General features: G+C 41.3%; 2 protein-coding genes across 4 annotated transcripts; one reads left to right on the top strand and one right to left on the bottom strand.

The window, feature by feature from the left end:
* Positions 1 to 582: 582 nt before the first annotated feature.
* Positions 583 to 6,658, bottom strand: LOC307146640 (putative endonuclease 4). 2 transcript variants are annotated; one of them, XM_079850831.1, is made up of 8 exons: positions 6,503 to 6,658; positions 4,312 to 4,492; positions 3,736 to 3,945; positions 3,358 to 3,537; positions 3,115 to 3,246; positions 2,837 to 2,941; positions 829 to 958; positions 583 to 731 (listed from the first exon to the last, which is right to left on the bottom strand). In XM_079850831.1, the coding sequence occupies exons 1-8, from the start codon at positions 6,563 to 6,565 to the stop codon at positions 671 to 673; spliced, it is 1,062 nt and encodes a 353-aa protein (XP_079706957.1). In that variant the 5' UTR covers positions 6,566 to 6,658; the 3' UTR covers positions 583 to 670. The 2 variants fall into 2 exon arrangements, with proteins under 2 accessions (XP_079706957.1, XP_079706956.1); XM_079850830.1 differs by lacking the exon at positions 6,503 to 6,658 and adding an exon at positions 6,043 to 6,362.
* tnrc6ba (trinucleotide repeat containing adaptor 6Ba) lies at positions 5,375 to 24,921 on the top strand. 2 transcript variants are annotated; one of them, XM_079850826.1, is made up of 22 exons: positions 5,375 to 5,632; positions 6,762 to 6,849; positions 9,353 to 9,374; positions 11,042 to 11,392; positions 11,878 to 11,904; positions 12,024 to 14,828; positions 15,631 to 15,795; positions 15,923 to 16,095; positions 16,196 to 16,267; positions 16,581 to 16,787; positions 16,917 to 17,036; positions 17,300 to 17,452; positions 17,568 to 17,678; positions 18,806 to 19,010; positions 19,225 to 19,386; positions 19,497 to 19,664; positions 19,754 to 19,894; positions 20,920 to 21,012; positions 21,605 to 21,820; positions 21,968 to 22,038; positions 22,152 to 22,291; positions 22,809 to 24,921. In XM_079850826.1, exons 2-22 carry the CDS (start codon positions 6,793 to 6,795, stop codon positions 23,377 to 23,379), a joined length of 6,030 nt encoding a protein of 2,009 aa, XP_079706952.1. In that variant the 5' UTR covers positions 5,375 to 5,632; positions 6,762 to 6,792; the 3' UTR covers positions 23,380 to 24,921. The 2 variants fall into 2 exon arrangements, with proteins under 2 accessions (XP_079706952.1, XP_079706953.1); XM_079850827.1 differs by lacking the exon at positions 11,878 to 11,904.
* The last annotated feature ends 384 nt before the right edge of the window (positions 24,922 to 25,305 follow it).

Here is a 25,305-nt window from a genome sequence, read left to right as displayed (position 1 = left end):
GCAAGACTGCATGGCATTCTTGTGTGGTCCAGCTAATAGTGGGCTGTGGAAGTGTGGAGTTGAGAACAGCTGCACCTGCGATGGGACTTGGGCCTGGGGTGACGTGTGAACATAGTCAACAAATTAACAACAAATTAAGGTCCCTTCAACTCTAACTGATGAGAAAGATATGGTGGAGAAAAAGCTAAATATTTACAGCATTGAAGAGCAGGGTTATTATCCTTAACTAAATAAAATGAACACGAAAACTGAAGTATTCATAAGTATTAATAAAACTAAACTCAAAACTAACGTAACACTGCTGAAGAGTCAAGAGTGCACAGAATAAGATTGCAGTCGCCACTCCTGACATATGTGTCCAAATCCTGGTTCCTGGCTCCCTCTTATGGTCAAAATGTTTATAACTCCATAATCAGCAGAATCTGTTCAAAATACTGATATGAGGACTAAATTAAAATTCAGCTTATTTAATTCAAAAAAAGAGAAAACTGTGACCAAATGCAACAGTATTTCTAGAAACATGAAAGGATCTTAAAATCAAATGGAGATCTCATTAAATGCTCAATTAATAAGATGCAGACTGACATAATCAGGGTCATTTTTATTATGCTTTACAATAATAACTTCCTTTGGTGCCAAGGAGGCTGGCACCCAGCAGATGTGTAATTCTTCACCTTTTTTCACAAAGGGAGTAAAGGAGCTCTATCTGTTCAGCATACTCAAAGCCTGGGCTAGAAAGAGAGGTCGCAGATAAAATGCAAGTCAAAGTTGTCGGTTCATTTAATTCACATTTCGCAACAAATTTTGTTTTTCCAACCTGAAACTTACCGACCGGGTGTTTCTAGAATCAGAGGGATATTATCCAGTCGAGGCTCATTCACTATTTCTCGGAAAGCAGTAATACCTATTTGGCCACGTCCAATGTCTTCATGGCGGTCCAGATGGCTGCCTAATGTTCCTTTTAAAGACAAATTACACAATCTCAAAAGAAGTAACAATGTTACTAAATATATATAATATAAATGGAATATTCATATAGGCTAAACTTGTCACACTGTCATTGCTCAACCAATTACAGTGATGATGTATTTTTGAAGGCCAACACAGTTTCATCCTGGTTCCCTCTACAAAAATCCTATAGGATTTTTCCATTGGCTTTTGGATTATTGCATTAAATAAGCTCTGTGAACTCCAATTTTTCATAATATAATCTTCACAAATGAACACAACTTTTATGATTTTTAAAGCCTATACATTCGACAAATGTAAAAAGCTAAACGTAGGCTAAAATGAATGACACCACAGTCACATGACAATAACATCACTTTCAAAAACATTTTCCCTGAAAGTCTGAGTTAGATAGTTTTAGGCTGTAAAAGGGGACTAGTGAGTAGATTAATTTTCCTGTTCAGCGTGATGACGTTTAATGTCCTAGACATTCTCTATAGTCCCATTTAGCCACTTGTTAGTAACATGCTGAATTCGGAACTGCCGAATACTTGTATACTATTATTTTTTCCCCTTCCCACTGGGGTTGCATTTTGTTTATAAAAATGATTGTGCATGCACACATAATAATTCTGAAATTAAAATAAAATGACAAAAGAAAAAGTTCATAGACTAAATATAGTCTAAATTTGAAAAAGGAAAGACAGTTTGGAAAAGAAAAAGTCCACGTTTCACTTTGCTGCCACCTATTGATGAACCATTGCAGCATGAAAATGAGATTCAAGCTGTTAAAGGAGAACTCCGGTCAATTTTAACATTGAGCTCATTTTTTTGTAAATTTGGAGTGCTATCAGTACAGAGAACAACGTCAAATCAACGTCAGCCAGCGCACATACCTGTATTTTCTTCCTGTTTTCGGTCGAAGTCCACAGTAGTCGATTGTCGAGTTCACGCGCATAGGTTTAGTTACCTATGATCACGCGCGTGAACTCGACAATCGACTACTGTGGACTTCGACCGAAAACACAATACAGGTATGTGCGCTGGCTGAATTAACATCATTTTTATTCATATCTTTCACATCTACTGCAGTCAGATTCACCGTGTTCACTCTAAAGGAATCACTCACAATGGCTGGGCACTTGTAATGACACATCAAGGATGTTAAGAGGCTAAAAGCAGGTTTAAAACTTGCCCCATTGAAGTCAACAGGGTGCAAATTTTAAAAAGAGGATAACACGGTGTAGGCAACACCGATTTTTGTCGTTGTTCTCTGTACTGACAGCACTCCAAATTTACAAAAAAATGAGCTCAATGTTAAAATTGACCGGAGTTCTCCTTTAATCATCATCATTTTTTCACATTAAAGTAAAAGTTTATGTAAGTACAAATGAAAAGTTTTTAGATATAAGTTTGAAATTAATTTAATTAAATCCATTGAAGTCAATGGAGTTCATACTGGTAATTCTCATATTTGTTCGTATACATTTCATCTAATGATATATTCAAATACATTTTCTCATAAATATTGATGAAAAAATATTATATTTTCTTGCATCACACTGGCTTTTGCTGTTCTTGAGAAATTCGAAATTTTGAAGAATTTCTCTTTTTTTTAAATTTTTTTTTATTGTAATAAAACGTTTTTTAATGAGTTAAATCTCAAGGGGACTTAATACTGATGTATACATGTCGCAGAATAAAACGTGAAAATTTCTTGAACTTGTGTTCACCACAGGCCTTATTTCAGGCAATTAACCGAAACCCCATTGACTTCAGGACAATGGAACCGGACATGCTATTAATAACAAAAATATGAACTCGGCCTACAAAAACACATAATTCCTGAAGCACTTCATATTGACAAGACCAAACGAATGCTGCATACCTTTAGAGTCATTTAAATGAACGGCTCTCAAATAATGCAACCCAACCACACGGTCAAATTCATCAAGCACGTTCTTTACTCCTCCAGGTGGTGAAATGTCATAGCCTAAACAGAAGAGTATCATCTCATCTCAAATATGTTATACATTTAATCAGCAGAGCTATCTTAAAGTCAAAAAAGTTAAGGTTTGTTATGTTAACCCATACTTTTGATCTTTGTACCAAACTTATCTTTTTCCAAATAATTTGTGGTAATATCTATGGGACTTCACACCGTACCTGCTGCAAAAGCATGGCAAGTGTCCAGACACACCCCGACACGTGTCTTGTCACGCACCCGGTCTATTATGCTTCTCAGTTCACTGAACTGCCCACCTACAGTGCTCCCCTGACCACTCATGTTTTCAAGCACTGTTGAGAGAAAAGAAAGAGCAAAAGAAAGAATATAATCCAGCTAAATTCACCAGAAAGCATGAACACAGTCGCACATTTTCTACAAATCATCAAGGTTGTATAGTTGACCTGTAATGACGGCAGGGGTTTGCTGGTGTGCGTGGTTAATAGCTTGGGCAATTTTCTCCATGCATTTCTCAGGGCTGGAGTCCAAAGAAGCTCCAGGGTGAAAGTTAAACTGGCTGAGGCCCAGTGCACTGCAGCGACTCAGTTCATCCACAAGCATAGACTTGCTCTTACTGAACACATCTGGATTACAACATGCAGAGTCATTTGACATTCAGTCTTATATACAAAACATATGCAGCCTAGTATTAATTACTGACTAGATATTGACTAAATCAGCTGAGCTGTGTTTTTAAATATGCCAACCTTGTGGCTTCATCTTTAAATAATCAGTATTTGGTGGATGCACACAACCAGAGCGGGAACAGTCAGCGCACAAACCTTCTTTAGGGGAACCGCAGTTCATCAAATAAGATCCATGTGGCAGGATGTGTATCGGATCGAAGCCATGTTGAGCACAGGCTTTTTGAAATTTAACTGCAGCAGCTGGATCAAGGGCTGGTCTGGTCCAGGAGCGCTGGGAGCCCAAGAAAAGGGCAAAAGCATGACCTCCCATGGTCACACTTGATTCGACTGCTTTCCATATTCCTCCTTAAAGAGATAGTTCACACAAAAATGAAAACTTCCTCACCCTCATGTTGTTCCAAACCTGTATGAATTTCTTTCTTCTGTTGAATACAAGAGAAGATATTTTAAAGAATGTTCGTAACCAGGCAGTTGATGGCACCCATTGACTTCCATAGCAAGAAATAAAATACCATGGAAGTCAATGGGTGCCGTCACCTGTCTGGTTACCGACAATCTTCAAAATCTTCTTTTGTGTATAACAGAAGAAAGAAACTCAACAACATGAGGGTGAGTAAATGATGACAACGTTTTCATTTTTGGAAGAATATTTGTAAAATTGATATGCATTCAGCGCAAACACTGCACTCAAAATAAAGCATCTTTGCTCACCTGATACTGAGACGTGAGCGCCTATGTATTTTTTCTTTGCCTTTATCTTTCTTTTCTGTGCCATCTCTTCTTCTCTGCTGCTCCCATCTGATAGTTCTGCATCAGAATGTTGTAGCTCCTTTGTTTCAGTAACCTCCTCAGTCTTTCTCTTCTTGCCTTTTCTTCGTGAGGCCATATTTTTCTAAATCAAGAGTAAGCACGTGATTAGACATACTGTAGCCTACTTAAAACTATGAATAATAAACAACCAAATATAATGTGGTAAATCTAGACTGATGAAAACATTATTAATCCTGAACCAAAAATGTATGTGCAGTTTACCTCAGAGATTTAGTGAAATAAAAACATAAAAAAAATGTTTTCTAACATTTCAAATACTCTAGATTTAAACTGATTTTGGTTACTTTTATATTAGGGCAGGTCATTTGTGATCTGACATTATACATTTCAAATAATATTTTACTCTGGAGATGATACTAAAAGATAGGAGCTTTCAACATTAGATCCAGGCACCCCTAGGGACCTCAAAGAGTGTGAAAATTCAGTGAAAAATTTCAGAAGGTTAAAGTTAACATTATGGAATTTGACATTGTTTTTGTTTCATTCTGCTTTCTATAAAAAAGAAAGAAAGAATGAAATTACAAATTATTTTATCCTATGGACAATTTTATATATCTAACAGAGGGTAGAAAAAGCTTCAGATAAAAGCTTCATTACAATGGCAACATAAAAGTCAATTATTTAATTCTAAAAATGTGTTGATATGTTGTCTTTATAATTTTTTTTATTGTATATTATAAAAATGGATGTTTATACAAAAAATCCCTGGACTAAAACATTATCTAATGTGAAATTTGATAGGATAGACTGAAGTAGCCATTTAACTGATGTTGAAAGAGAAACAGTATGTGACCGTATATGAGCAACCATTCCAAAAGAGCAAGATCTCACAATAAATAGTGCATTGTTTTATTATAAGAACGGACAAATAAAGAGGTATTGGACTTTTAATATTGAAGGTCAAAAATCTCCCTCGACTGCCCCCCTTCCGTCAGACCTGTCCAGACACACACATTCACAACGAGCAGTAAAATGGCCGACCGTCAACCAACTGACTTTACAGCGCTTTAAACATAGATTCCGCCTCTTTCGTTTACATTATCGTATTTCATATTTAAAAACAATAGAAGGAGTGTTTTCATGACTAGCTATTCGATTTTGATGGAGTATTGTATTTCACGTTGCCTCAAGACCCAGAAATTCGCACTTAAGCACTTTAGCTGTAGCTAGAAGACTAGCTGCGGTGCATGTAATTCCTGAGGTAAGTGCTTTGTTTTAAAAAACAACTTATATAAAATGTTATTTGCTACCAATGGCAGTAATATGCATTTGAAAAACCGCAGTGGCGTGAAAGTATTTATGTGTGATACAGTTTTTCCTCGTCGACATCTGTTAGCCACTAGCTCGATTGCTAGTTAAATTTAGCCAGCCAGCTAGTTAGCATCTACTTGTTTGCAGGTTTAGCTTTCCGCTGGTCGGTCGAAAAAACATACTCGTTTTTATTTAGTCTGTACTAATTGACATGGACAATGGTTGCATTAAATGAAAACACATATGCGTTTGCTTTATGGTTTTGGTGGGCAATGTATCCCGACTCATAGTCTATTGCTGTTGCTCCCCATTTTTGATCAAATGCATATTTGTGCATGTCTTGTTTTGACGGTTGCTTACCCATTTGATTTGTGTTGCTATCCGTATGCAATTAATCGACGGCTTCAGGGGGAATTTAACGAAATTACCAGTTTTACGGTTAGGATGTCATTTTCTTTTGCTAACAAACTAGCTAACTCGGTAACAAGATTTGGCAGGACCACTAAAGCATACGAGTTAACGCAGTATTTCAGTTATTGCCGTTTAAACAGTTGTTTTTTTCACGAATCGTTCGGATAGCTGACGCATGGAATGTAATATATGTATTATCGTATATTGCTCCGGAGGAAATGGGCGGGTGAACGGAGCGCCTGTCCGAAACTGCCCTGCCTGCCAACTGCAGGCTCGCAGACAGATTACAGCAATAATTTCTCCCATTACCACGATCACAGTATGATTTTAATGGGCATCCGATTTATTACATGACACACGCAAACTCAGGTTGACCCTATAACCAACATTCCTTTGAAGTTACGTGTACAGTGATTTGTGCTGGTATGATCATGTGAATGGTGCCGCTGTTGTGTCTCAGGCTGTTATGCATTTGGTTTGGTAACAAGGCAGTACCTCTTAGTGCCTGGACTGGTTGAAGGTGATACTCATCAAAAACTGTACATTTTACCGATCCTTGTAACTGCGTACTCCGGATTAGACAGAAAAGGTCTATATATCCTTGAGAAGGTTTTACAGTTGAACCATATTGTTTTTAAACAGTATAATGAGCTCCATATCGTTTGTAGAAAGGAGCATCAGGAAAGGGAACAGCAGTTCATGGAAGACAAGAAAAGGAAAAAGGAAGATAAAAGGAAACGGGAAACCTCACAGAAGGTATTTGTTATATTATGTATGAATGAATTATTTTGGATTGTGAAATTATAGTAAATTAATGCACCCTGTGATGATAATTAATGCGGCAGGTGTGCATTAATTTTCAATAATTCAGTGTCCCAGAGTCAATTTTTCAGCTTATGTGTGTAGAACTACTTTCTTACACCACTGATTTGACATAACATTTTTTTGAAAGTCATCCAAGCCTCCATTACTAGTTTTTCAAAGCAAATTTGAAACTAGTGATGCAGGCTTGCACTAAGCAGTTATTGGATTAATGACCCTTTTTTTATGTGTGGGACAGAGGGAGAGACAGTAAAAGTAATAGCAGAAAACATTTGAAATTGTCATCGTATTCTATTTTTCTGTAGTTTATTTGCTTCGTTTTTATTGTTCTTTTGCTGTGGTAGGCTGTAAGGGGCCATTCACACCAAGAATGATTTCTATAAAGATGATGATAACTATATTAGCGTCCACACCAACAGATGATAATATTCAGTTTATTTCAGGGCATGTGAGCGGAGCGGTAATATTTCCTACGTAGTGGAGAGAGCACCTTTCTGAAGATTCCTCTCCCAATCGCTCAGTATACAGAATGCTCGTTGTGATATGCTGGTTTGAGAATATGTGAAATAAGCAATAGGTCTTAGGTTATGGAGCTCAGATATTGTTTTAATGAAGTTACGAACCCAATACATAGCCTAAATGCACCATAAACATCAAAGTTACGAACAAAGAAGGAGAAGAAAGAGTTAGCAAAGATTAATTTTGTGATCTACTTACAGTGAAGGTCTTTTTTGTTGTTTGCTTATGGATAAAAAGGAGTTTGAAATATCTTCGCAACGCTATACTGTTAACAAACATCCTGACATTCATACTGATGAGAGCGCCGTTTAGACGATTATGTAAATATGTGCTGTGCACTTTCCTCTCAATAACAAAAAAAACAGGCAACAAAAATAACAGTGGTGAGAAAACAGAAATGATGGGTGACAAAATTGCAAGAAAAGCTTGACGTGCACTGCCAACCTTAGGTTAGGATGATGATATTGCAACTGTTCGAGTGTCAAGTAGCCTAAGTTTCATTCATAATGTTTCTCCTTTAATCCAATATAAAATGTCATATCCCTCATAACTAGTAGTATAACAAGCCTATGACCTAAGCAAGCTTAATTGTTATACAAGTTTGATGTATGATATAGAAGAAAATGGAAAAGTGTTATGTAGGCGTTCAAAAATACTGCCTCACCTTGCTCATCTTCCGAGTGGAAGTTTCTCTGAACCTACCGCGAGCGCCACAAAGAAAAGAACGCCTGCAGAATCTGAGGTAAAATTAAATGAGTTTGTTTTCCGCTGCAGATACACTTTTCAAAATCATATATTAATTTTAAGATGTAACATTAACGTGACGGTAATTTAAACGTAGCCTTTGTAAAAATATAAAGCAAAACATTAAATGTGCAAAAAGAAGTAAAGTAAACGACTAGTATTTCCAAGTCAACTAGCAGCAGCAGTATCTTTTAATTGACTAGTCGGCTAGTCTCACACATCCCTAATAGTTATCATCCTTGGTGTGAATAGACCTTGAAGGGATAGTTCACCCAAAAATTAAAATTCTGTCATTAATTACTCACCCTCATGTCGTTCCAAACCCGTAAGACCTTCGTTCGGAACACAAATTAAGATATTTTTGATGAAATCCGATGGCTCAGAGGGGCTCCATTGACAGCTATTTATTTAATTAAGGCCCAAAAAGGTAGGAAAGACATTGTTAAAATAGCTAGTCCATGTGACTACATTGGTTCAACCTTAATTTTATGAAGCGACGAGAATACTTAAAAAAAAAAAAAACTAACTTATTCAGTCATTTCTTCTCTTCTGTATCAGACTCCACGACGCGCGTTCACGAGAGCACCATGACGCATGCGTGACATCGTGTGCGTCTTCCTCTGCTTGTATTTTTTATTATTTTTTGCATAACAGAACAATAACAACATACACATACAGATGATCATAAGGTATTCAACTATTAACTATTATCTACATTCATAATAGCATCAAAGGAAACTATATAAAAAATGATAGCTCCTGCGTCATCACCACACCCATGCGTCGTGGTGCTCTCGTGAACGCGTGTCAGTGGAGCCCCTCTGAGCTATCAGATTTCATCAAAAATATCGTAATTTGTGTTCCGAAGATGAACAAAGGTCTTACGAGTTTGGAACGACATGAGGGTGAGTAATTAATGACAGAATTTACATTTTTGGGTGAACTAACGCTTTAATGCTCTTTGCAATAGCTAATATAGTTATAGAAAAATAATCAGCATCCAATCAGAATCAGTCATTCAACAGCATCATTGTATCTATCATGAATATCTGCTTGGCACAAATCTATGAATGAATACATTTCAAGAATCAGCCCAGCAAATATTGTTCTGTACTTTGAGAATTTAAATATCCATTGTCATCAATAGTGACACTTTTCCCCCCTTTTGTTTCAGGTTGCAGAGCAAAAAAATAAAGGTAACTACATTCTGTTGTCTTTTAAAGTGTGTTTTGTTATAGTTTTGGCATTTTTTTTCTCAAAGCTTTTTTAAAATTAGTTTTTTTTTTAAACATCAGATTCAACTATCCCCCAACCCTCACCAACAAATCCGTGGGATTACATCCATGCTGACCAATGATTTCTATAATAATTCAAAATTGAAAAGTAGTATATACATCCATACCTACACACAGAAACTCTCACCTATATGTATATAGGTGCACACACTTAAAATAAGATATATTAAAAACACTGGTTTGGCATCCATTTAGGCTTTAACAGAAAGAAATACAGTCAATAATAAGACGTTATTTAAGCCCAATTTATACTTCTGCGCCGAACTCATGTGTAGCACGCATACCCTGACGTGCACGTCTCCAAAAATGTAACAACGCATCAATTCTACGTGGATGCAATCGCTGTGATTGGTCTGCTAGAACCCCTCCCTCGGGTTTCACATGCTCCCACTGCATGTGTAATTGCACATCAACGCGGACAACGACGCAGAAGTTTAAATGAAAACCAACGCGTTGCCTACAGCGTAGAGCAGGGGTGCCCAATCCTGCTCCTGGCGATCGACTGTCCTGCACAATTCATCTCCAACCCTAATCAAACACACCTGCCTTTAATTTTCAAGTGATCCTGACGTGCTCTGAAGACCTTAATTGGTTGCTTCAGGTGTGTTTGATTAGGGTTGGAGATGAACTGTGCAGGACAGTCGATCGCTAGGAGCAGGATTGGGCACCCCTGGCGTAGAGGCTCCGGCGTAGGTCCGACACAGAAGTATAAATCAGCCTTTAGAAATAATCAAGGAATTGTTTTTCTGATCCTCTTAATGAGTACCTTATCTTTTCAAGGCAAAGACAAGACATTATATCTCTGATCCACTGGGTGCGAGTGGGTGGAGCAGCCTCCTTACACTTTAGTAGTAATGCTCTGCATGCTAACGAAGAAAAAGCAAGGACTTTACACATTGATGTTAATAACCTTGACTCTTCTGGGGCAACTTCAAATAATGCCACCAGGGCATCTGGCTCTTAACCCGTGTGGAGAACCGATGAAAGAGTGTCAAATGCAGATCGCCAAAGTGCCTTAATTTAGGGCATGTCCTGAATATGAACTAGTGAACCCTCAGCACATTGACATATGTTACACATGGGACTAGTACCAAGGAACATTTGAACTAATTTAACTTTTGACATATGAGCTCTTTGTACTACTTTGAACTGAATAAGTGCTGAGCACACACTGATAATGAGTGGACACGGTCCCATGTGTCATCCGAGAGTGGTCTGCTAAGATCTTCCTCCCAAGTCCTCCTAATTTTATCTAAAGAAGATGATGCCTGACCTGTTATTAAATTATGAATGACAGAGATAAAGCCCTTGACTGATATGTTGCATGAAAGAAAACTATCTAAGATAGTTTTGGCATTTTTAATGCTATTTTTCATCTTTTTTGTTTGTACTGTGTGCTGATATCCTGAGAGTTACAGAGACAATGTGTCATTGTGCTGACAAACAAACATGAAATGAAAAAGTGTGTCAGCTTTTTAATGTGTAAAATCCATTTATTCTTTCCTTTACCTTAATGTAGCTTTTCTGCAGTTCTGCTCTCATTTGCTCCTAAATTTTCCACTACACAGTGCCAGAATTGACCAAGCCTCCATCTGCACAGTCTCCTGCCACCCCCAACTCAACTTTCCCCAGCCCTGGCCCCGTCCCCTCTTCAACCCCATCCGCTGCCACCCCGGCTGCTGGCGCCCTCCCTCAGGGTGGGAACAATGCTAAGCGGCCGGCGGTGGCCAACGGACAGCCCTCCCCCGGCACACAGAATTCCCAGCGCTACATGCCCCGTGAAGTGCCCCCTCGATTCCGTTCCCAGCCGGACCAGAAAGTGCTACTGAAGAGGGGCCAGCCACCACTGTCCTCCATGCTGCTGGGGGGAGGCAACAGCGGGGGAGACAGCCCCAATGAAACAGTGGCTTCGGCCTCAGGTAAGAATCATCAATTGAATAATTTTAATAACAGAGATAGTGAAACTTTATACCTACATATATACTTGTGCATGTAAATGTACTTCATGATATCTAGCCTTCTTGTCTTCTAAAAGCTAACTTATTTTATGCAGCAGCACAGAGGATATATGTTGAAGGTGCTCTAAGCACTTATCTTTGAATACCATGCATAAAATATCCCTGCTACCTGAGATGTCGGTAGACAAACCTAGGCTGTTTAAATGACACAAAATAGTCAGGGGGAGTGGTCTTTTTTTTTTTTTTTTAGCCAATCAGAAAACTAGCTAATCAAAAACACTTTCTGCCTGCAAATAATTTAGTGTGATCTGAATTGCTAATATATCTTTGGAGAGAGGATTTTGTTTAGCAAAATGACTCACAGGATATATAAAGGGATAGTTCACCCAAAAATGAAAATTCATGAAAATGCAGTTCTTCAAAATATCTTCTTTTGTGTTTCACAGAAGTCATGCAGGTTTGGAATCACATGGGTGAGTGATTGATGAATTTTTGGGGTGAACTATCCCTGTTTGTATCATATTGGCTTGGTTTATTTACATATAGAAAATAGTCTGGCAGGTTCATAAATAATTTTGTATTTTGTTTACAGATCCAAGCCAGGGTCCTTTGGGTCCAGCTGCTCTCTCACTGCCCCATACATCATCCTCCTCATCAATCGCTGCTTCTTCTTCAAATTATGCAAATTCCATGTGGGGGACCAGCTCTGGCAGCCAACCCCTCTCTCAGGGCAGGGAAAAGGTGATAGTGGACCGGTCAGACCTGGAGGAATGGCCTAGTATTGCTGCTGGGGATGGGTCAAAGGCGGGGGATACAGCAGGTACCGGAGGTGCAGACGGTAGTGGGTTTCTGAATTGCAGCGCCTCATGGGGTGAGAGGCATATCCAGCAGCAAGCGAAAGTTCTGGGAGGAGGGAACGGGAGGAAAGGAGTCAATTCCGGCAGCCCCTCCCCACCCACATCCTCTGGTTCACCCAATGAATGTATGCAGTCTGGTAGTGTTTGGGCTTCATCCTCCCATGAACTCATAGGGGGGAATGCAGTAGCAGCAGGCTCATTGCCCCCCATATCCAAAGCTGTCCCTCTCCCAGGGAGCTCCGATAGCTCCTTTGGTGTCAGCTGTGGGATTCCAGGTGCCAATTTTACCCCTAATGCCAATCCCTCTGCTTGGCCAGCCCTGGTACAGGAAGGGGCTGGGACAGTTGCAACAGAGGGGGGCTCCTCTTCCCTCCAAAGCTCATCTTTGTCTGCCAGCAACTCTCTTTCTGTGAATCAAGCCTCTCATCAGCACCAACTTCACCAAATGCAATCCAGAGACAGAGAGCCATCCAGTGGAGAGTGGGGTGGCACAGCACTGGAACCAGGAGCAGGACCAAAAAACACAGGGGTGGCAGAGGGGGCTGATATGGACTGTGGAAGCACAGGTGGAGGGGACGGTTCAGCTTCCTCTTCCTCCTCCACCAGCTCATCATTGTGGAGAGCTCAGCCTTTCCCCTCAAACTCCAAAACGGGTGCCTCAAGGACTGAATCTTGGGAGGATGGAGCAGGGGGGAGCTCTGTGTCTGCCGAAGGCGGGAAGGCGTGGGGTTTTTCCAGCCAGGACGATCGAGGAGATTTGACAGGGGCAAGTGCGTGGGGAAAAGGAAGTGGTGGTCAGACCCCCGGGGTATCTCAGGGAGCGTGGGGTGGGGACCATATGTTGGTTGGGGATTGGGGGGCATCCAGTGGGGTTGGGGGTGTCAGCAATCCAGATGGGAAAAATGGCTCGAGCAGTAACAGCAGCAGCAGCGGCGGTAGTGTCGGCAACCAGACGACTTCTACCTCCACACCTTCAACTATGACAAGAGCTTGGGACAATCAGAAAGGAGTTGGGGATGTAGGAGCGGGGGACTCGAGTGAGTGGGGAGGCCAGGGTAGCAAAGGTGGGGGAGGTACCTCATCCTCCAGTGGTGGAGGAAACTCCAAAAGTGGCAATCAGCGCCATGGCCACCACCGCACTCATCAGCCTCCCAACCCTGAAGTGGCCTTACAGAATCTGCTTAGCCGGTCTGACCTGGACCCCAGAGTGCTGTCCAACTCTGGTTGGGGTCAGACGCAAATCCGTCAGAATGTGGCATGGGATTTGGAGACAGCCGGTGGAGCACCAGCGCCAGGTGGGGCAAACTCCTCATCTACAATGAGTGCACCTACCCACGCCCAACCGTACGCTGGTTCTACTGGCACCACAACTACTGATCCATCTTCCTCCCCTCTGCTCCAAGGTGCAACTCTGAATGCCAACTTGAACTCAAACTCCATCCTCGGACCATCCGCTATTTCACGTGGTGAAGGTTGGGACAACAGTAGTAGCAACAGCAGCTCTTCTTTGCATGCCAGAGGCCCTCCACCCTTGGGTGTCAATATCCAAAACCCTGGCATCTCACAATCTGGAGGTGGAGGAGGTAGTTCAGCTGTTGGGCAGGGCAAGCCATCCGGGGGTTGGGGAGGGACTGCTTCATCAGAAGGCCCAGGGAAAGGTTGGGACAGTGAGGGACATGAGTGGCGTAGAGCAGGGAGCTCATCAGGCGGGTGGGGAGATATCCAAACACAGGGTACTCCATCAACTGGAGGAAGTGGCTGGGGAGACAGTCAGGAGGAGAAAAGAACAGGCGGATGGAAAGATATTGGACGGGTGGATGCAGGCAATTGGGGGCCGGGAGGCAACAATGACTGGGCAGATAATGAGCCCAAAACTTGCAGTGGGGGTTGGGGGGATGGGAAGGGTGGTGGAGGTACTAGTGGGGCCTCAGAAGTGGGTACATGGGGTAATTGGGATGAGGGAGCTTCTAGAGGGACGTGGGGAGCTGGAGGTACAGGGGTTGGTGGAGAAAAGGGTGGAAAATCTCACCAAGGCTGGGGTGGGAAGATGCACCCGTCACAGATGCCAAACAGCCATTCGGCCTCGCAGAAAGGCCCGGCACAGCAGCAGCAACAACAATCACAGCCTCAGCAGTGTCAGTCGGTAGAAACGGGGGCCATGCAAGGAAACTGGGGAAGACCGCCAGGTCCTTCAGCCCAGAGCCAAAGTTCAGGGTGGACTTCAGGGCCTATACCCCAAATTTCCAGTGGCCCTGGAGACACTTCAGAGCCCAGCGGTTGGGAGGAGCCTTCTCCACAGTCCATCAGCAGGAAAATGGAGATTGATGATGGAACATCTGCTTGGGGTGACCCCATCAACTACAACCACAAAAGTGTCAACTTGTGGGATAAGAACAATGCCCCATCTGGCCAGGCACAATCAGTGCCCCCTCAGCAGGGACCCCCAACCCTGCAACAGCAGCCACCTGCAAGAATTCCAGCAAGCCTCGGGAATAGGGATATGAACCTTGCACAGTCAACAAGCAAGGGCCCTGGAATAGGTAGGTCACTTAGGCTTTTTCAGTGCTTTTTTTAACCCTTTGTGAAACATCAAAACTCCTTTAAAAAGCTGCATTTTTAAAAAGATTTAAAAAATTTTAAAAGAGTGACATTAGATATGATCTTTAGGGATTTTAGCGTGTTCGCACCGCAGGAACTAAGAACGATTTTAGGTCTAGGAACTCCTTTTGGAGGAACTAATTTAGCTCCTACTTCAGAGTAGGGTCTAAACCAGCACTACAGGAACTACCAGTGATGTTAGTGTACACTGATTGGCCGAACGCACGAAACGCCAGCACCCAACATTTTTTAAAAAGCTGTGTAAATGCACAGATTATAGCCTATATATTTACTCCACAAACTAAGCGAAACATGATTATGTATTTCTGCTCAGCTAGCAACACTGGACATCAACCACACGGCATACGCTAATAACTTTTAATTACTGTCTCCTTTCTATGTATAACAGTTCTAATAACGTAATAGACAGGACTGTTAGACAGAACGTAAACTGATGAACATGGAGAATGTGATCAGCACTATATGATCAGCCTCTGGCATTCTCAGCGCCATCAAAATAAAGGTCCTCCGCACCGTCAAAATAAGTCGCAACAACAGGCACGGCTTACGTCACTTCAGAGTTCCTATTGGCGGTGCGAATGTAACCAGGAAAACGTTCCTAGGGGAACCACCCTGGTGGCTAGTTCCTAGAACTACCTGGTGCGAAAGCCCCTATTGTTTCACTTTCATGTAGCATACCATAGAACTGTATTTATAAAAGCATTTCCTTTGTTTATCTTTTAGCTTCTTCTGGATGGGGAGGAAATGGCTCTCCTTCCAGTCCATGTGTGGACAACGGTACTGCAGCGTGGGGTAAACCTACTAATGCGCCCACTGCTTGGGGCGACCCTGATGACACTGGCAAGGCGTCAGGTTGGGGGGATCCCTCCCCCAATCCAGTGAAGTCTGGTGAGTCTGGATAATTTTTGTCCTAGTGATGATGGTGTTCTGAATAAATGAATGCGTTTTGAATTAAACCTGATCCTGAATGTATGCATACTTCTGAACTTTTTAAAGGGATGTTTTATTTTTACAGGTTCAAAGTCTATGCAAGAAGGTTGGGGTGAAGGAGAGGGCTCAGTAAGTGCTTCACGTCACTCCAGCTGGGAGGAGGAGGATGAGAGTGGTGGTGTATGGAACAGTGCAGGTTCCCAAGGCAGCAGCTCCTCCTACAACTCTGGAGGCTGGGGAGCAAAGAAGGGCAACAAGGTATGTCCAGTGGTCAGGCGAGGTTCAATATTCATGCAGATCTGCAATTTAAGTTGCTTATGCTTACTAGTTACTGAGTGTTCCATCTAATTTTCTTCAGGGCTCCATGAAGGGTCCAGGAGACTCTTGGATGAACCCAATGACAAGACAGTTTTCAAACATGGGGGTTCTGGTAAGAAATTATGGAAAAAAAATGGTCTTAGATAATATAGATTTAGGATCTTACATTTTTGCAAATAAACATTTGAAATTGAACAATTGAAAACAGGAAATTGCTAATTTTATTAACATTTCAAGAATGCACTGATTCAAATTTTGGCCTAAAAAATTATCAGCTGTAATTTCATTGCTAGCTTTAATAATCATTGAATTTTCCCAGATTTTAGTGAATAGTATATTGCTCACTAAGATATCATGCATTTTTATCAACACGTTTAAGTAAGGTTTGGTTTATGAGGTTTACCAATGTGGATATTTGTTATTAGGGAGAGGACCCCAGTGGTCATTCCTTGGATCTGGCCCCTGGTCCTCCACAGGACAAAAAGATGGAAGGAGAGAAGCGTGGTATAGGTTTGAATGAGTACAATGGAGAGATGCGTAAAGGAGGACGTGGAGGGGGAGTAGGAGCAGTCTTCCGTTCACCTGGTTCCAAAGAGGTGGGGGCTTGTGAACCTGGGCCTTACTATGACAAGGTATTTGCATCTCCTTATGTTTCTGTAAATGGTGTTTTGTTACCCCTTCATTTCATTTTGACCTCTTTAATCTGGATCTTTGCGGTCACTTTAATTAGCTGTTTTCCATCCCTCTATCTTTTTCCTTAGGCGAGTGGTCAGTTGTTTAGTAGCGGTGGAGGGATGGCACAGTCCAGGCACCAACCAGGGGTGCCGCCCATCAACCCATCAGTACGAGCGCAAGTGCCTCATCAGTTCCTGTCACCTCAGGTACTTGATAATACTGCATCTATTTTTTAATATTACTTCAGTAGTTTGCACAACTGCTATGTTGACAGACAGGTCATTATAGTGGTGGACATTTTGTTTAGGTTTTAAAAAATATATATTTTTCTCAAAAGTACTTTGCACTGATTATGCACAATGGGATTCCACATTGTTTTTAAGATAAATTGTCAACTAAAGCAATGCAGCTGGCTGCAATGCAAGTCAATAGTGATCTTTGTTATAGAACTAACTTATTTTTGCTGCAGGTGCCAGGCTCTGTGCTGAAACAGATGCCTCCTCCCAGTGGAGGTGTTGGAGGTGTTGGAGGTGTTGGAGGAGGCATCTTTACTCCACAGCTTTCCCCACAGCACATTGCCATGCTCAGCAGCATCTATCCCCCTCATATTCAGTTCCAGCTGGTGGGTAACTCCCGTTGCATGCACAGTACTTCATCTAGCAGGCCAGACTCACAATACACTCCCTAGAGTTCTGTTTGTTTTTTCTTTTGAAGTTTTGACTTGTGCTTTCTTGCAGGCCTGTCAACTGCTTCTGCAACAGCAACCGCAGCAACAACAGCAGCAGCAGCTGCTGCAGAACCAGCGCAAGTTCTCCCCAAACATACGTCAACAAGCAGACCCCCAACAGGTACGGTCTTCACCTCTTTTTTTTTGCAAACAGGACAGTATCAAAGAGACTAGTTACTGCCAAAAGGTATTAGAACTTAATTGGTCCGTTCACAGGAAGAGTAATTACCTTAATTGCTAGAAGACAACCCGGGATGTTATACTCTACTCCTCGGACTCTGAATTGTTTCTATGGCAGTACTATTAATGCCAAAACAAATCTATGAAAAATGAGTAATCAGTAGACAAAATCACAAAACAAAAAGTAAGTCTTTATGCAAATGCCTTATTGATAAAATTATAGTTTATTTAGAGGGGCATTAGATAGTAACTCTGTGCTAGCTACATTAAACTGTATATCTGTCATTTATTTTCATTTTTATTGTTTTATTTTTCTTGCCTTATTAAGACATAATAGTCAATTATAGGTTTAAATCAAATAACTGCTTAACTTCATTTTACTCTTAAATCCGCTGCAGTTTTAAATGTTGCAGTTTGAGCATCCAGGTGCTCTTTGAAATTTCCAGAGCTCTCAGAAAATGTTATAAGTTGTAATTACGATTGTTATTTAACTTTTATATTCTACATACTGGTTTCATATTGGTCTGACATAATTCTCCATTTACAATTTACCCTATAGCCTAATGCTTCTTTACATCTCCATATAGCAATTTTAGAGAGCTGAAAAGTCTGTTTTGTAAGGTGATTTGTATAACTCAGAATGTAGAAGAAATTGTCTTTTGTTAGTTACTATTTGCTGCTTATCATAGTCTTCATTCTGTATAGTCAATAACTAATATTGTTCAATACCCCATATGTTTAAAATCACCCATTTTTGGAATCATTACAGCTTGTATACTGTTATATTACTTATTCAAGTAACTTTTTTTTAAAAGAAGCAGACTGGCAAATAGCCTTTTGCTTCCATATAAACTCAATATTTGTGTGGATTTGTGACACGAGGTGATGCTGTAGTTAAAAGTCAAACAGCACAGCAGAACAAATAGCAAGATGCTGTTTGTTGTCACCCGTTTGTAATGTGAAAATGAAATGAGGATTGGGGTTTAACCCTCCACAATTGTGGACATATGAACAAAATGAGTTGCCTAAGAATTGCTGCTGTTGTTGAATCAGTATTTTTTTCTCCAGCTTGCCAGAATCATGGCTGTTCTTCAGCAGCAGAGACAGCAGCAGCAGCAGCAACATTTGGGAGGTACAGTGGGTGGCTCCAAACTTTCTCCTTCTCACCTTGGTGGGAGTGGCCCAAAGATGCCAATGTCGGACGCCATCTCACACCCTGGCTTGGCAGGATCTGTTGCAGACCTGCATCAGAAAACACAAGGAACTTACTCTGGTGAGATCTTTCATATCGTTTTCATATCCATTTTTCCAATATGGTCTTCAGACACTTGTCAACCAAACAGAAAAATGCAGAAAAATATCAGCAGATATATCACCCTTAGCAATATATCGATCGACCACTAGTGTCAATGCATGTGGGAACTTGATGATGTGTTTTTTGTTTTTTTTGTAATATGCCTTTTTCTGTCCCATTCTTTGTCTTGAAGGGTTTGGGCCTGGAGTGAGCCTCTCCGGTCTGGAATTGGGTCCCATGGTCGGTGGCCCAGCTGGGCTTAAAGAGAGTGGGGGGCAGCAGTCTCGTTTCAAGTGGATGATGGAAGGTCATTCCCCATCCCCCTCACCTCCTGATAGCACTCTCCATAAAAATGGTGCATTACTTTTTTTTGTGACACCTACAAAATTGAGTTATACAAAGGAGTTTATTTACTAAGTCTGATACAAGTTTGACTGCAAGTGCTTGTTTTCTTCCGATATATAGGTCCTATTGCTGCTCCTCTCAAAATGAGAGGTGGTTCCCCATATTCCCAGTATGAGATGCTGGGAGGTGAGGGTTTAGGTGTGCCTCCTCAAGGGCCATCAGATCACTGGCACAGAAGTCCTGGAAACAAGATGGGCACCAAGACTGGCACATCTAGCTGGCCTCCAGGTAAACAGTGGTTCACATCTAAACATAAAAAAAAAAAACATTACTTGTGAATACATCCATAATGAATTGAAATGTGTTTCTCGCTTCAGAGTTCCAACCAGGAGTGCCTTGGAAAGGAATTCAGAGTGTGGACCCTGAATCTGATCCCTACATGACACCTGGAAGTATGCTGGGCTCATCGATGTCAAGCCTCAATGACACTGAGCACCAATTGCTTAGAGACAACACAGGTACATTGTCTACAAAACTGATTTCAAGAATTTACAGGGATAGTTCACCCAAAAATGAAAATTCTGTCATTAATTACTCACCCTTGTGTCATTCCAAACCCATAAGACTTTCATTCATCTTCGGAACACAAATGAAGATATTTTTGAAGAAATCTGAGAGCTTTCTGCCCCTCCTTTGACTGTCTACTCAACTGACACTTCCCGGAAAATACATGTATCCTGGGATTTGTCCCGGGATTGTTAGATTTTGGTTAATTTACATTGCCAATGATTTTCTGGAATCTGTGCATGCGTTCACACATCTCGTATAGACCCGTGACATCAGAATGTGACGTGTAATGTCTTCACAGCGTCTTAAGTTTGCTTATGATCTGCAATTTCTCTCTGGTGAAAACATGCTTGTGCATTCTTTTTTCTGATTCGATCATAAACTAGTGCATCGCATATGGTATGAAATACCATGTTGCAAAATCGAGCAGCATAATGAGCTGTTTCGTACAGCTATAAATAGCTGAAAGTGAGTGACTCTGGAAGCCAGACACAATAAAATTACAAATGGCCACGCCCGCTCTTATCTGAAAAATAAGGTGGATAAAGCGATCGTGTCTCTTCAGAAAATTTGGACTAAACCACTCAATTCATATGGATTAGTTTTACGAACTTTTTGAAGCATCAAAGTTGTAGTTGCGTAGTCTATTAATGGAGGAACAGAAATATCTCAGATTTCATCTTCATTTGTGTTCTGAAGATGAAAGAAAGTCTTACGGGTTTGGAGCAACATCAAGGTGAGTAATTACCTTGAAGCTTAATCATTTATTTCAAATGGTTTTCTAAGATCATAAGAATTGTTCTTTCACTTAAGAGGGTCTAAACCTGACTGGTTGTTTATGATAACATTGATTTCTTCTTTCAAGGGTAGTTCCTCTAGCACAGACACATACATAGAATTTTTGAAGTCATTTACATATCCATGTAAATACTAACAAACAACTCTTGTATTTTGCATTTTGCTTGTTTTGGCATAGAATCAAATCCCTCCCTCAACACCTTGCTGCCTTCACCTGGTGCCTGGCCCTACAGTGCCTCAGAGAGCCCCCTCAACAATGCACACAACCCAGGTAAAACCAAGCACTCTTTTCACTAGATGTCGCTTTTTATTTGATTTGAGGTCCCATACGACCTCATTTTGGCGCATTTCCACTGTGTGGTGCAGCTCGGCTCGCTTTACTTTGGCTCGGTTTGCTTTTATTTTTATAAACTGATCGTTATAGTTGCACCGCCACCTCATCTACAGACCACGATACAGCCATTTCCTTTTTGCGGCGGTCGTTTAAAGCAAGTCGTTTAAAAAAGTTGTGCGAACAAATGATACTGCGCTGGCTGTTGCTGACTATTTAAAACTAGCGGGTTTGGTGTCTCGTGTCGCAAATCCAATGACGCAGGTGATGACGATTCTCTCTTACCAATCAGTGATCTGCAATGTTTACACGTCACATTTTAGTATCGGTACGGCTCGTTTGGAACCTCAACCGAGGTGGTACTAAAAAAAGTATTAGGTACTGTACTCAGTGGAAAACCCCCCAAAAGTGAGCCGTACCATGCAGTAGAAAAGCGCCATTTGTTTAGCTCTGTACTGAATTCCATCATTTTGTTTTTTCTTTCCAGTTTCAACTCTCTGAATATGTTGTGCTTTATTTCCTGCTCTCACAGCTAAGTACACAGACTACAAGCCCAGCTGGCCACCTGAGCCCATAGGGCACAACAAGCCTTGGAAGACAAATCGCAACAGCTCTCATCTGCCACGCCCACCTCCTGGACTGTCCCATCAGAAGCAGCCCTCCGTTTCTCCCTGGACGGGAGGAGGCCCACGATTGGGTAGAGGCTGGGGTGGCTCTGGAGGCGGCCACGAAAACAGATTTGGGCCTGGTAATACCACAACTTAGAAAATGAAAAACATTAATGAAAATCACAAGTATTAATTAAAGCACCATTTAGACATTCACTCAAGTAAATTCAACCTGCTTTCAGTTTTATTAAGCAACCAGATCATAAATGGTCTCTCAATCTATGTAGGTTCTGCGTGGAGTGATGGAGGAGCCTCTAAGGGGAGCTGCTGGCTGGTGTTGAGTAATCTTACCCCTCAGGTATCCATGTTATGCATTATGTTGCATTTTTTTTTAGAAATACACATTTTCTGTTGGTTTTCATTGATTTCTCAAATTTCAATGCAGTGATTTGTATCATTTGTTCTCTGCAGATTGATGGCTCCACTTTGCGGACTATCTGTATGCAGCATGGGCCGCTTTTGACCTTTCACCTTGGTTTGACCCAAGGTAGTGCTCTGATTCGCTACAGTACTCGCCAAGAAGCAGCCAAAGCCCAGAGCGCACTTCACATGTAAGTGTCTTAAAAAAAAACGTATCCTGACCCAGATCCATCAATATAATGGTGGTGATAGTAAATAATAATAATATCTTTTCCCCATTAGAATTTGAATTTTTCACATTTTAGCTCCTTGTTATCAAAACCTGTTCCCACCTCAGAGTAAAAGATAAAAAGGTATTTTTGTGAGCGTTTAAAATAAGTCATATTGTGAGATAAGATCGCAATTATGAGAAACTAATTGCAAGAAAGTTACAATGAGAGATATGTCACAATTACAAAATAAGTAAGGCACATTTACGAGAAACAAAGGTGCAGATGCGTAAAAGTTTCTTTGTGAGATATAATGTCACAATTGTGAGACATAGTTGCAATACAAGAAATAAAGGACCAATTACAAGTAGTAAAGTTACTTTTTGAGATGTGTATGTATAGTCACAATTGACAAACAGAGTTGAAATGACCGATTTCAATATATTTTGTTTTACTGTGTGGCAGAAATGGGCTGTAATCTGTGCAATTTTCACCTTAGGTGTGTTTTGGGCAACACCACAATCCTGGCCGAGTTCGTGAGTGAGGAGGAGGTTGCTCGCTATTTTGCACATTCCCAGGCGGGATCTGGTGGAAGTGGCAGCGGAGGTGGCGGGGCCGGTGGTGGGGCCGTCTCCGGGCCGGCGGGCGTGACGGGATCATCGGGGCCCGGGGCTGTGGGTACAATCAGCGCTGGGGGTGGCGAGCGAGAACGGGCCGGAGTGGGAAGTATGACAGCAGGAGGAAGCAACAACGGCGGCGGAACTGGGCCTTCCGGCACTACCTGGCAGAGTTTAGATGGTACGGGCAACTCCGCTGACCCAACCTCTGCCCAGGGAGCAGGCCTGAGCATTTTTGCCCAGTGGAGCAGCAATGGTGGTGGTGGCGGCAGTGTGGGCAGCAACACAGGGGGTGTTGATCCCGGCAGGGCAGGGTTGTGGGGCGGCATGACTCCAGGGTACACAAGCAGCAGTCTATGGGGGTCTCCAGCCATGGAAGATCGGCACCAGATGAGCAGCCCTGCAGCGCTGTTGCCTGGAGACCTGCTGGGTGGAGGCGCAGACTCTATCTGACTGAAGCAGCAACACGCGCGCACACACACAAAACAGATATATAAATATTAGTTATCCTCCTATATTATCACAAACAGACGCAGGAATATAGGAACATTAATCAGAATACAAGCAATTTGCGTTACATGCCTTCTGTCACTCGGAAGGGTGCATTATTGCATACACATCCAAGTATTTAGTATACATTCGTAACACTTATGTAGACGAGATTGAAAGGTAAGCACTCAAGCAGCAGATGCAGATTCACACTCAAGTGCTGAGAGGCAGGCCGACTGCATTACCAAACCTAGCAAAATGCATTAAGACAAAATTCTATAGATGACACTGGTTACAAATGTAAACACTGTCATTTTTTACCTGAGCAGTGTTTCCGAGCTCCCCATAACGCGATCTCCGCAACGTGGAAACGCGGAGGAGCAGTGTGTGGAAGAAAAGCAGTACAGATAGATACGCACGCACGCACGCACACACACCAACACATCCCATTTCTTCTTACCCTTAAATGAAGACTTCATGCAAGACTTGAACAGGACATGCAAACAGTTGGACTTAAATACTGACTCAACTGGATGAATCCTAAACCTTGAGGTCATAAAGATCACACTCGCATACTGAGACGCTCTCACTCAGGCGTGCACTGTAAAGGAGAAACCAGACAAAAAAAGGACAAAAATATGCATCATACAATGTTTGTTGAACGCTCACGTTGTTACGGCTCCCATTGTCATGCAAACTCAAATTACTCAAACACTGTTCTGATGTCTGACAAACTGTGTCTCGTTGTCTTTTGTTTTCTTTTAAATGGTGAAATCCAGAAATGTTTTTTTCCCAAACGCTGACCTCGTTTTTTTTTTTCTTCTTAATCGAGTATGTTGTCATAATGACGATCACTTGGATGTTACTTAGCTGTTCAAGGTGCCCTTTCTGCCTGTTTGCGCATGAGTGAAGTCCCAGGTAAAGGTGGTGACGTTCAGAGTGTTTGCAAGGCATTGATGAATGTGTGGCAGCCAGAGATTAACAAGCGTGGTGCATTTACAAAGATCAGTGCTGGATTTAGGGAGGTGAGTAAATGTATGAGTGACAGCTTATTTCAGGTGTTTGATGTCTATGTGTGCATGATATGTATGCAGGTGTGGCTGTGTGTGTGTGAGAGAGAGTGTAGACAGCAAGTTCAAGAACATTGGCACTAATGAATATTTCTTAAGTTGTGGTTTTAGCAGCCTTTTTTGTTTTATATATTGTCTGAATTGCAATAATTATAATAAAGAAAAAGATTTTTTTAGAAGATGCAACCAACTGAAGGCATTCATACTGAAACATGAAACATGCCAAACCTTATTGTACCAAGCTGAGCTGGATGGGTGTTTTAGGAACACTCAAAAGTTACCAGTTGTTTATTTTTGTTGTTGTGTACCATTATAAATTAAGGCGGGCTTTATCACTCGTGTTCAGGTTTTTTTTGTTTCTGATTTTACAAAAGAAAATTAATTTAAAAAAAAAAGAACAAGACAATTAATAAAGGTTGAATTTAATTTTGTTGTCAATTGTGTGAATTTTCCTTTATATTGTCAATCCGGTTTAATATATGTATGCTAGTATTCACTCTTTTATACTATAATATTTCAGGTTTGTAAGGGTCACAACCTGTTTCGAATAGATGAATAGCTAATTAGGTCCTTGTTAAATAAGTTTAGACCAATGATTCTCAAGCTATATTCTTTATAAAAATATCCAAGTTATACGATTTTGTTTCACGTGACTCACTTTTAATATCAGACTTCATTATATATCCAAGACAGTGGTAACCCTGGTTTTTCAAATAAAGGGGAAAAAAATAGATTCATATCTTTATTTTTAGTTGTTTTGAGGCCTCCTGGTTAGGAACCATTGGTTTAGACTCATATTAATGTTTACGTGTTTTTTTGT

Source organism: Squalius cephalus, assembly GCF_949319135.1.
Source record: "Squalius cephalus genome assembly, chromosome: 19".
NCBI classification, from domain to species: Eukaryota; Metazoa; Chordata; class Actinopteri; order Cypriniformes; family Leuciscidae; genus Squalius; species Squalius cephalus.
Note: the sequence above shows the minus strand (reverse complement) of the source record. Positions and strands in the feature narration are given on the sequence as shown.

Excerpts from the sequence above, each read along its gene's own strand:
- LOC307146640 (XM_079850831.1), bottom strand. The coding sequence starts at position 6,565 with ATGCATAACAGCCTGAGACACAACAGCGGCACCATTCACATGATCATA. Across the intron at positions 3,946-4,311 it reads CGCTCACGTCTCAGTATCAG|GAGGAATATGGAAAGCAGTC; the intron begins GTGAGCAAAGAT and ends TATCTCTTTAAG. Across the intron at positions 2,942-3,114 it reads TTGCCATGCTTTTGCAGCAG|GCTATGACATTTCACCACCT; the intron begins GTACGGTGTGAA and ends TCTTCTGTTTAG.
- tnrc6ba (XM_079850826.1), top strand. The coding sequence starts at position 6,793 with ATGGAAGACAAGAAAAGGAAAAAGGAAGATAAAAGGAAACGGGAAACC. Across the intron at positions 11,905-12,023 it reads GCAGGTTTGGAATCACATGG|ATCCAAGCCAGGGTCCTTTG; the intron begins GTGAGTGATTGA and ends TTTTGTTTACAG. Across the intron at positions 17,453-17,567 it reads CTCATATTCAGTTCCAGCTG|GCCTGTCAACTGCTTCTGCA; the intron begins GTGGGTAACTCC and ends GCTTTCTTGCAG.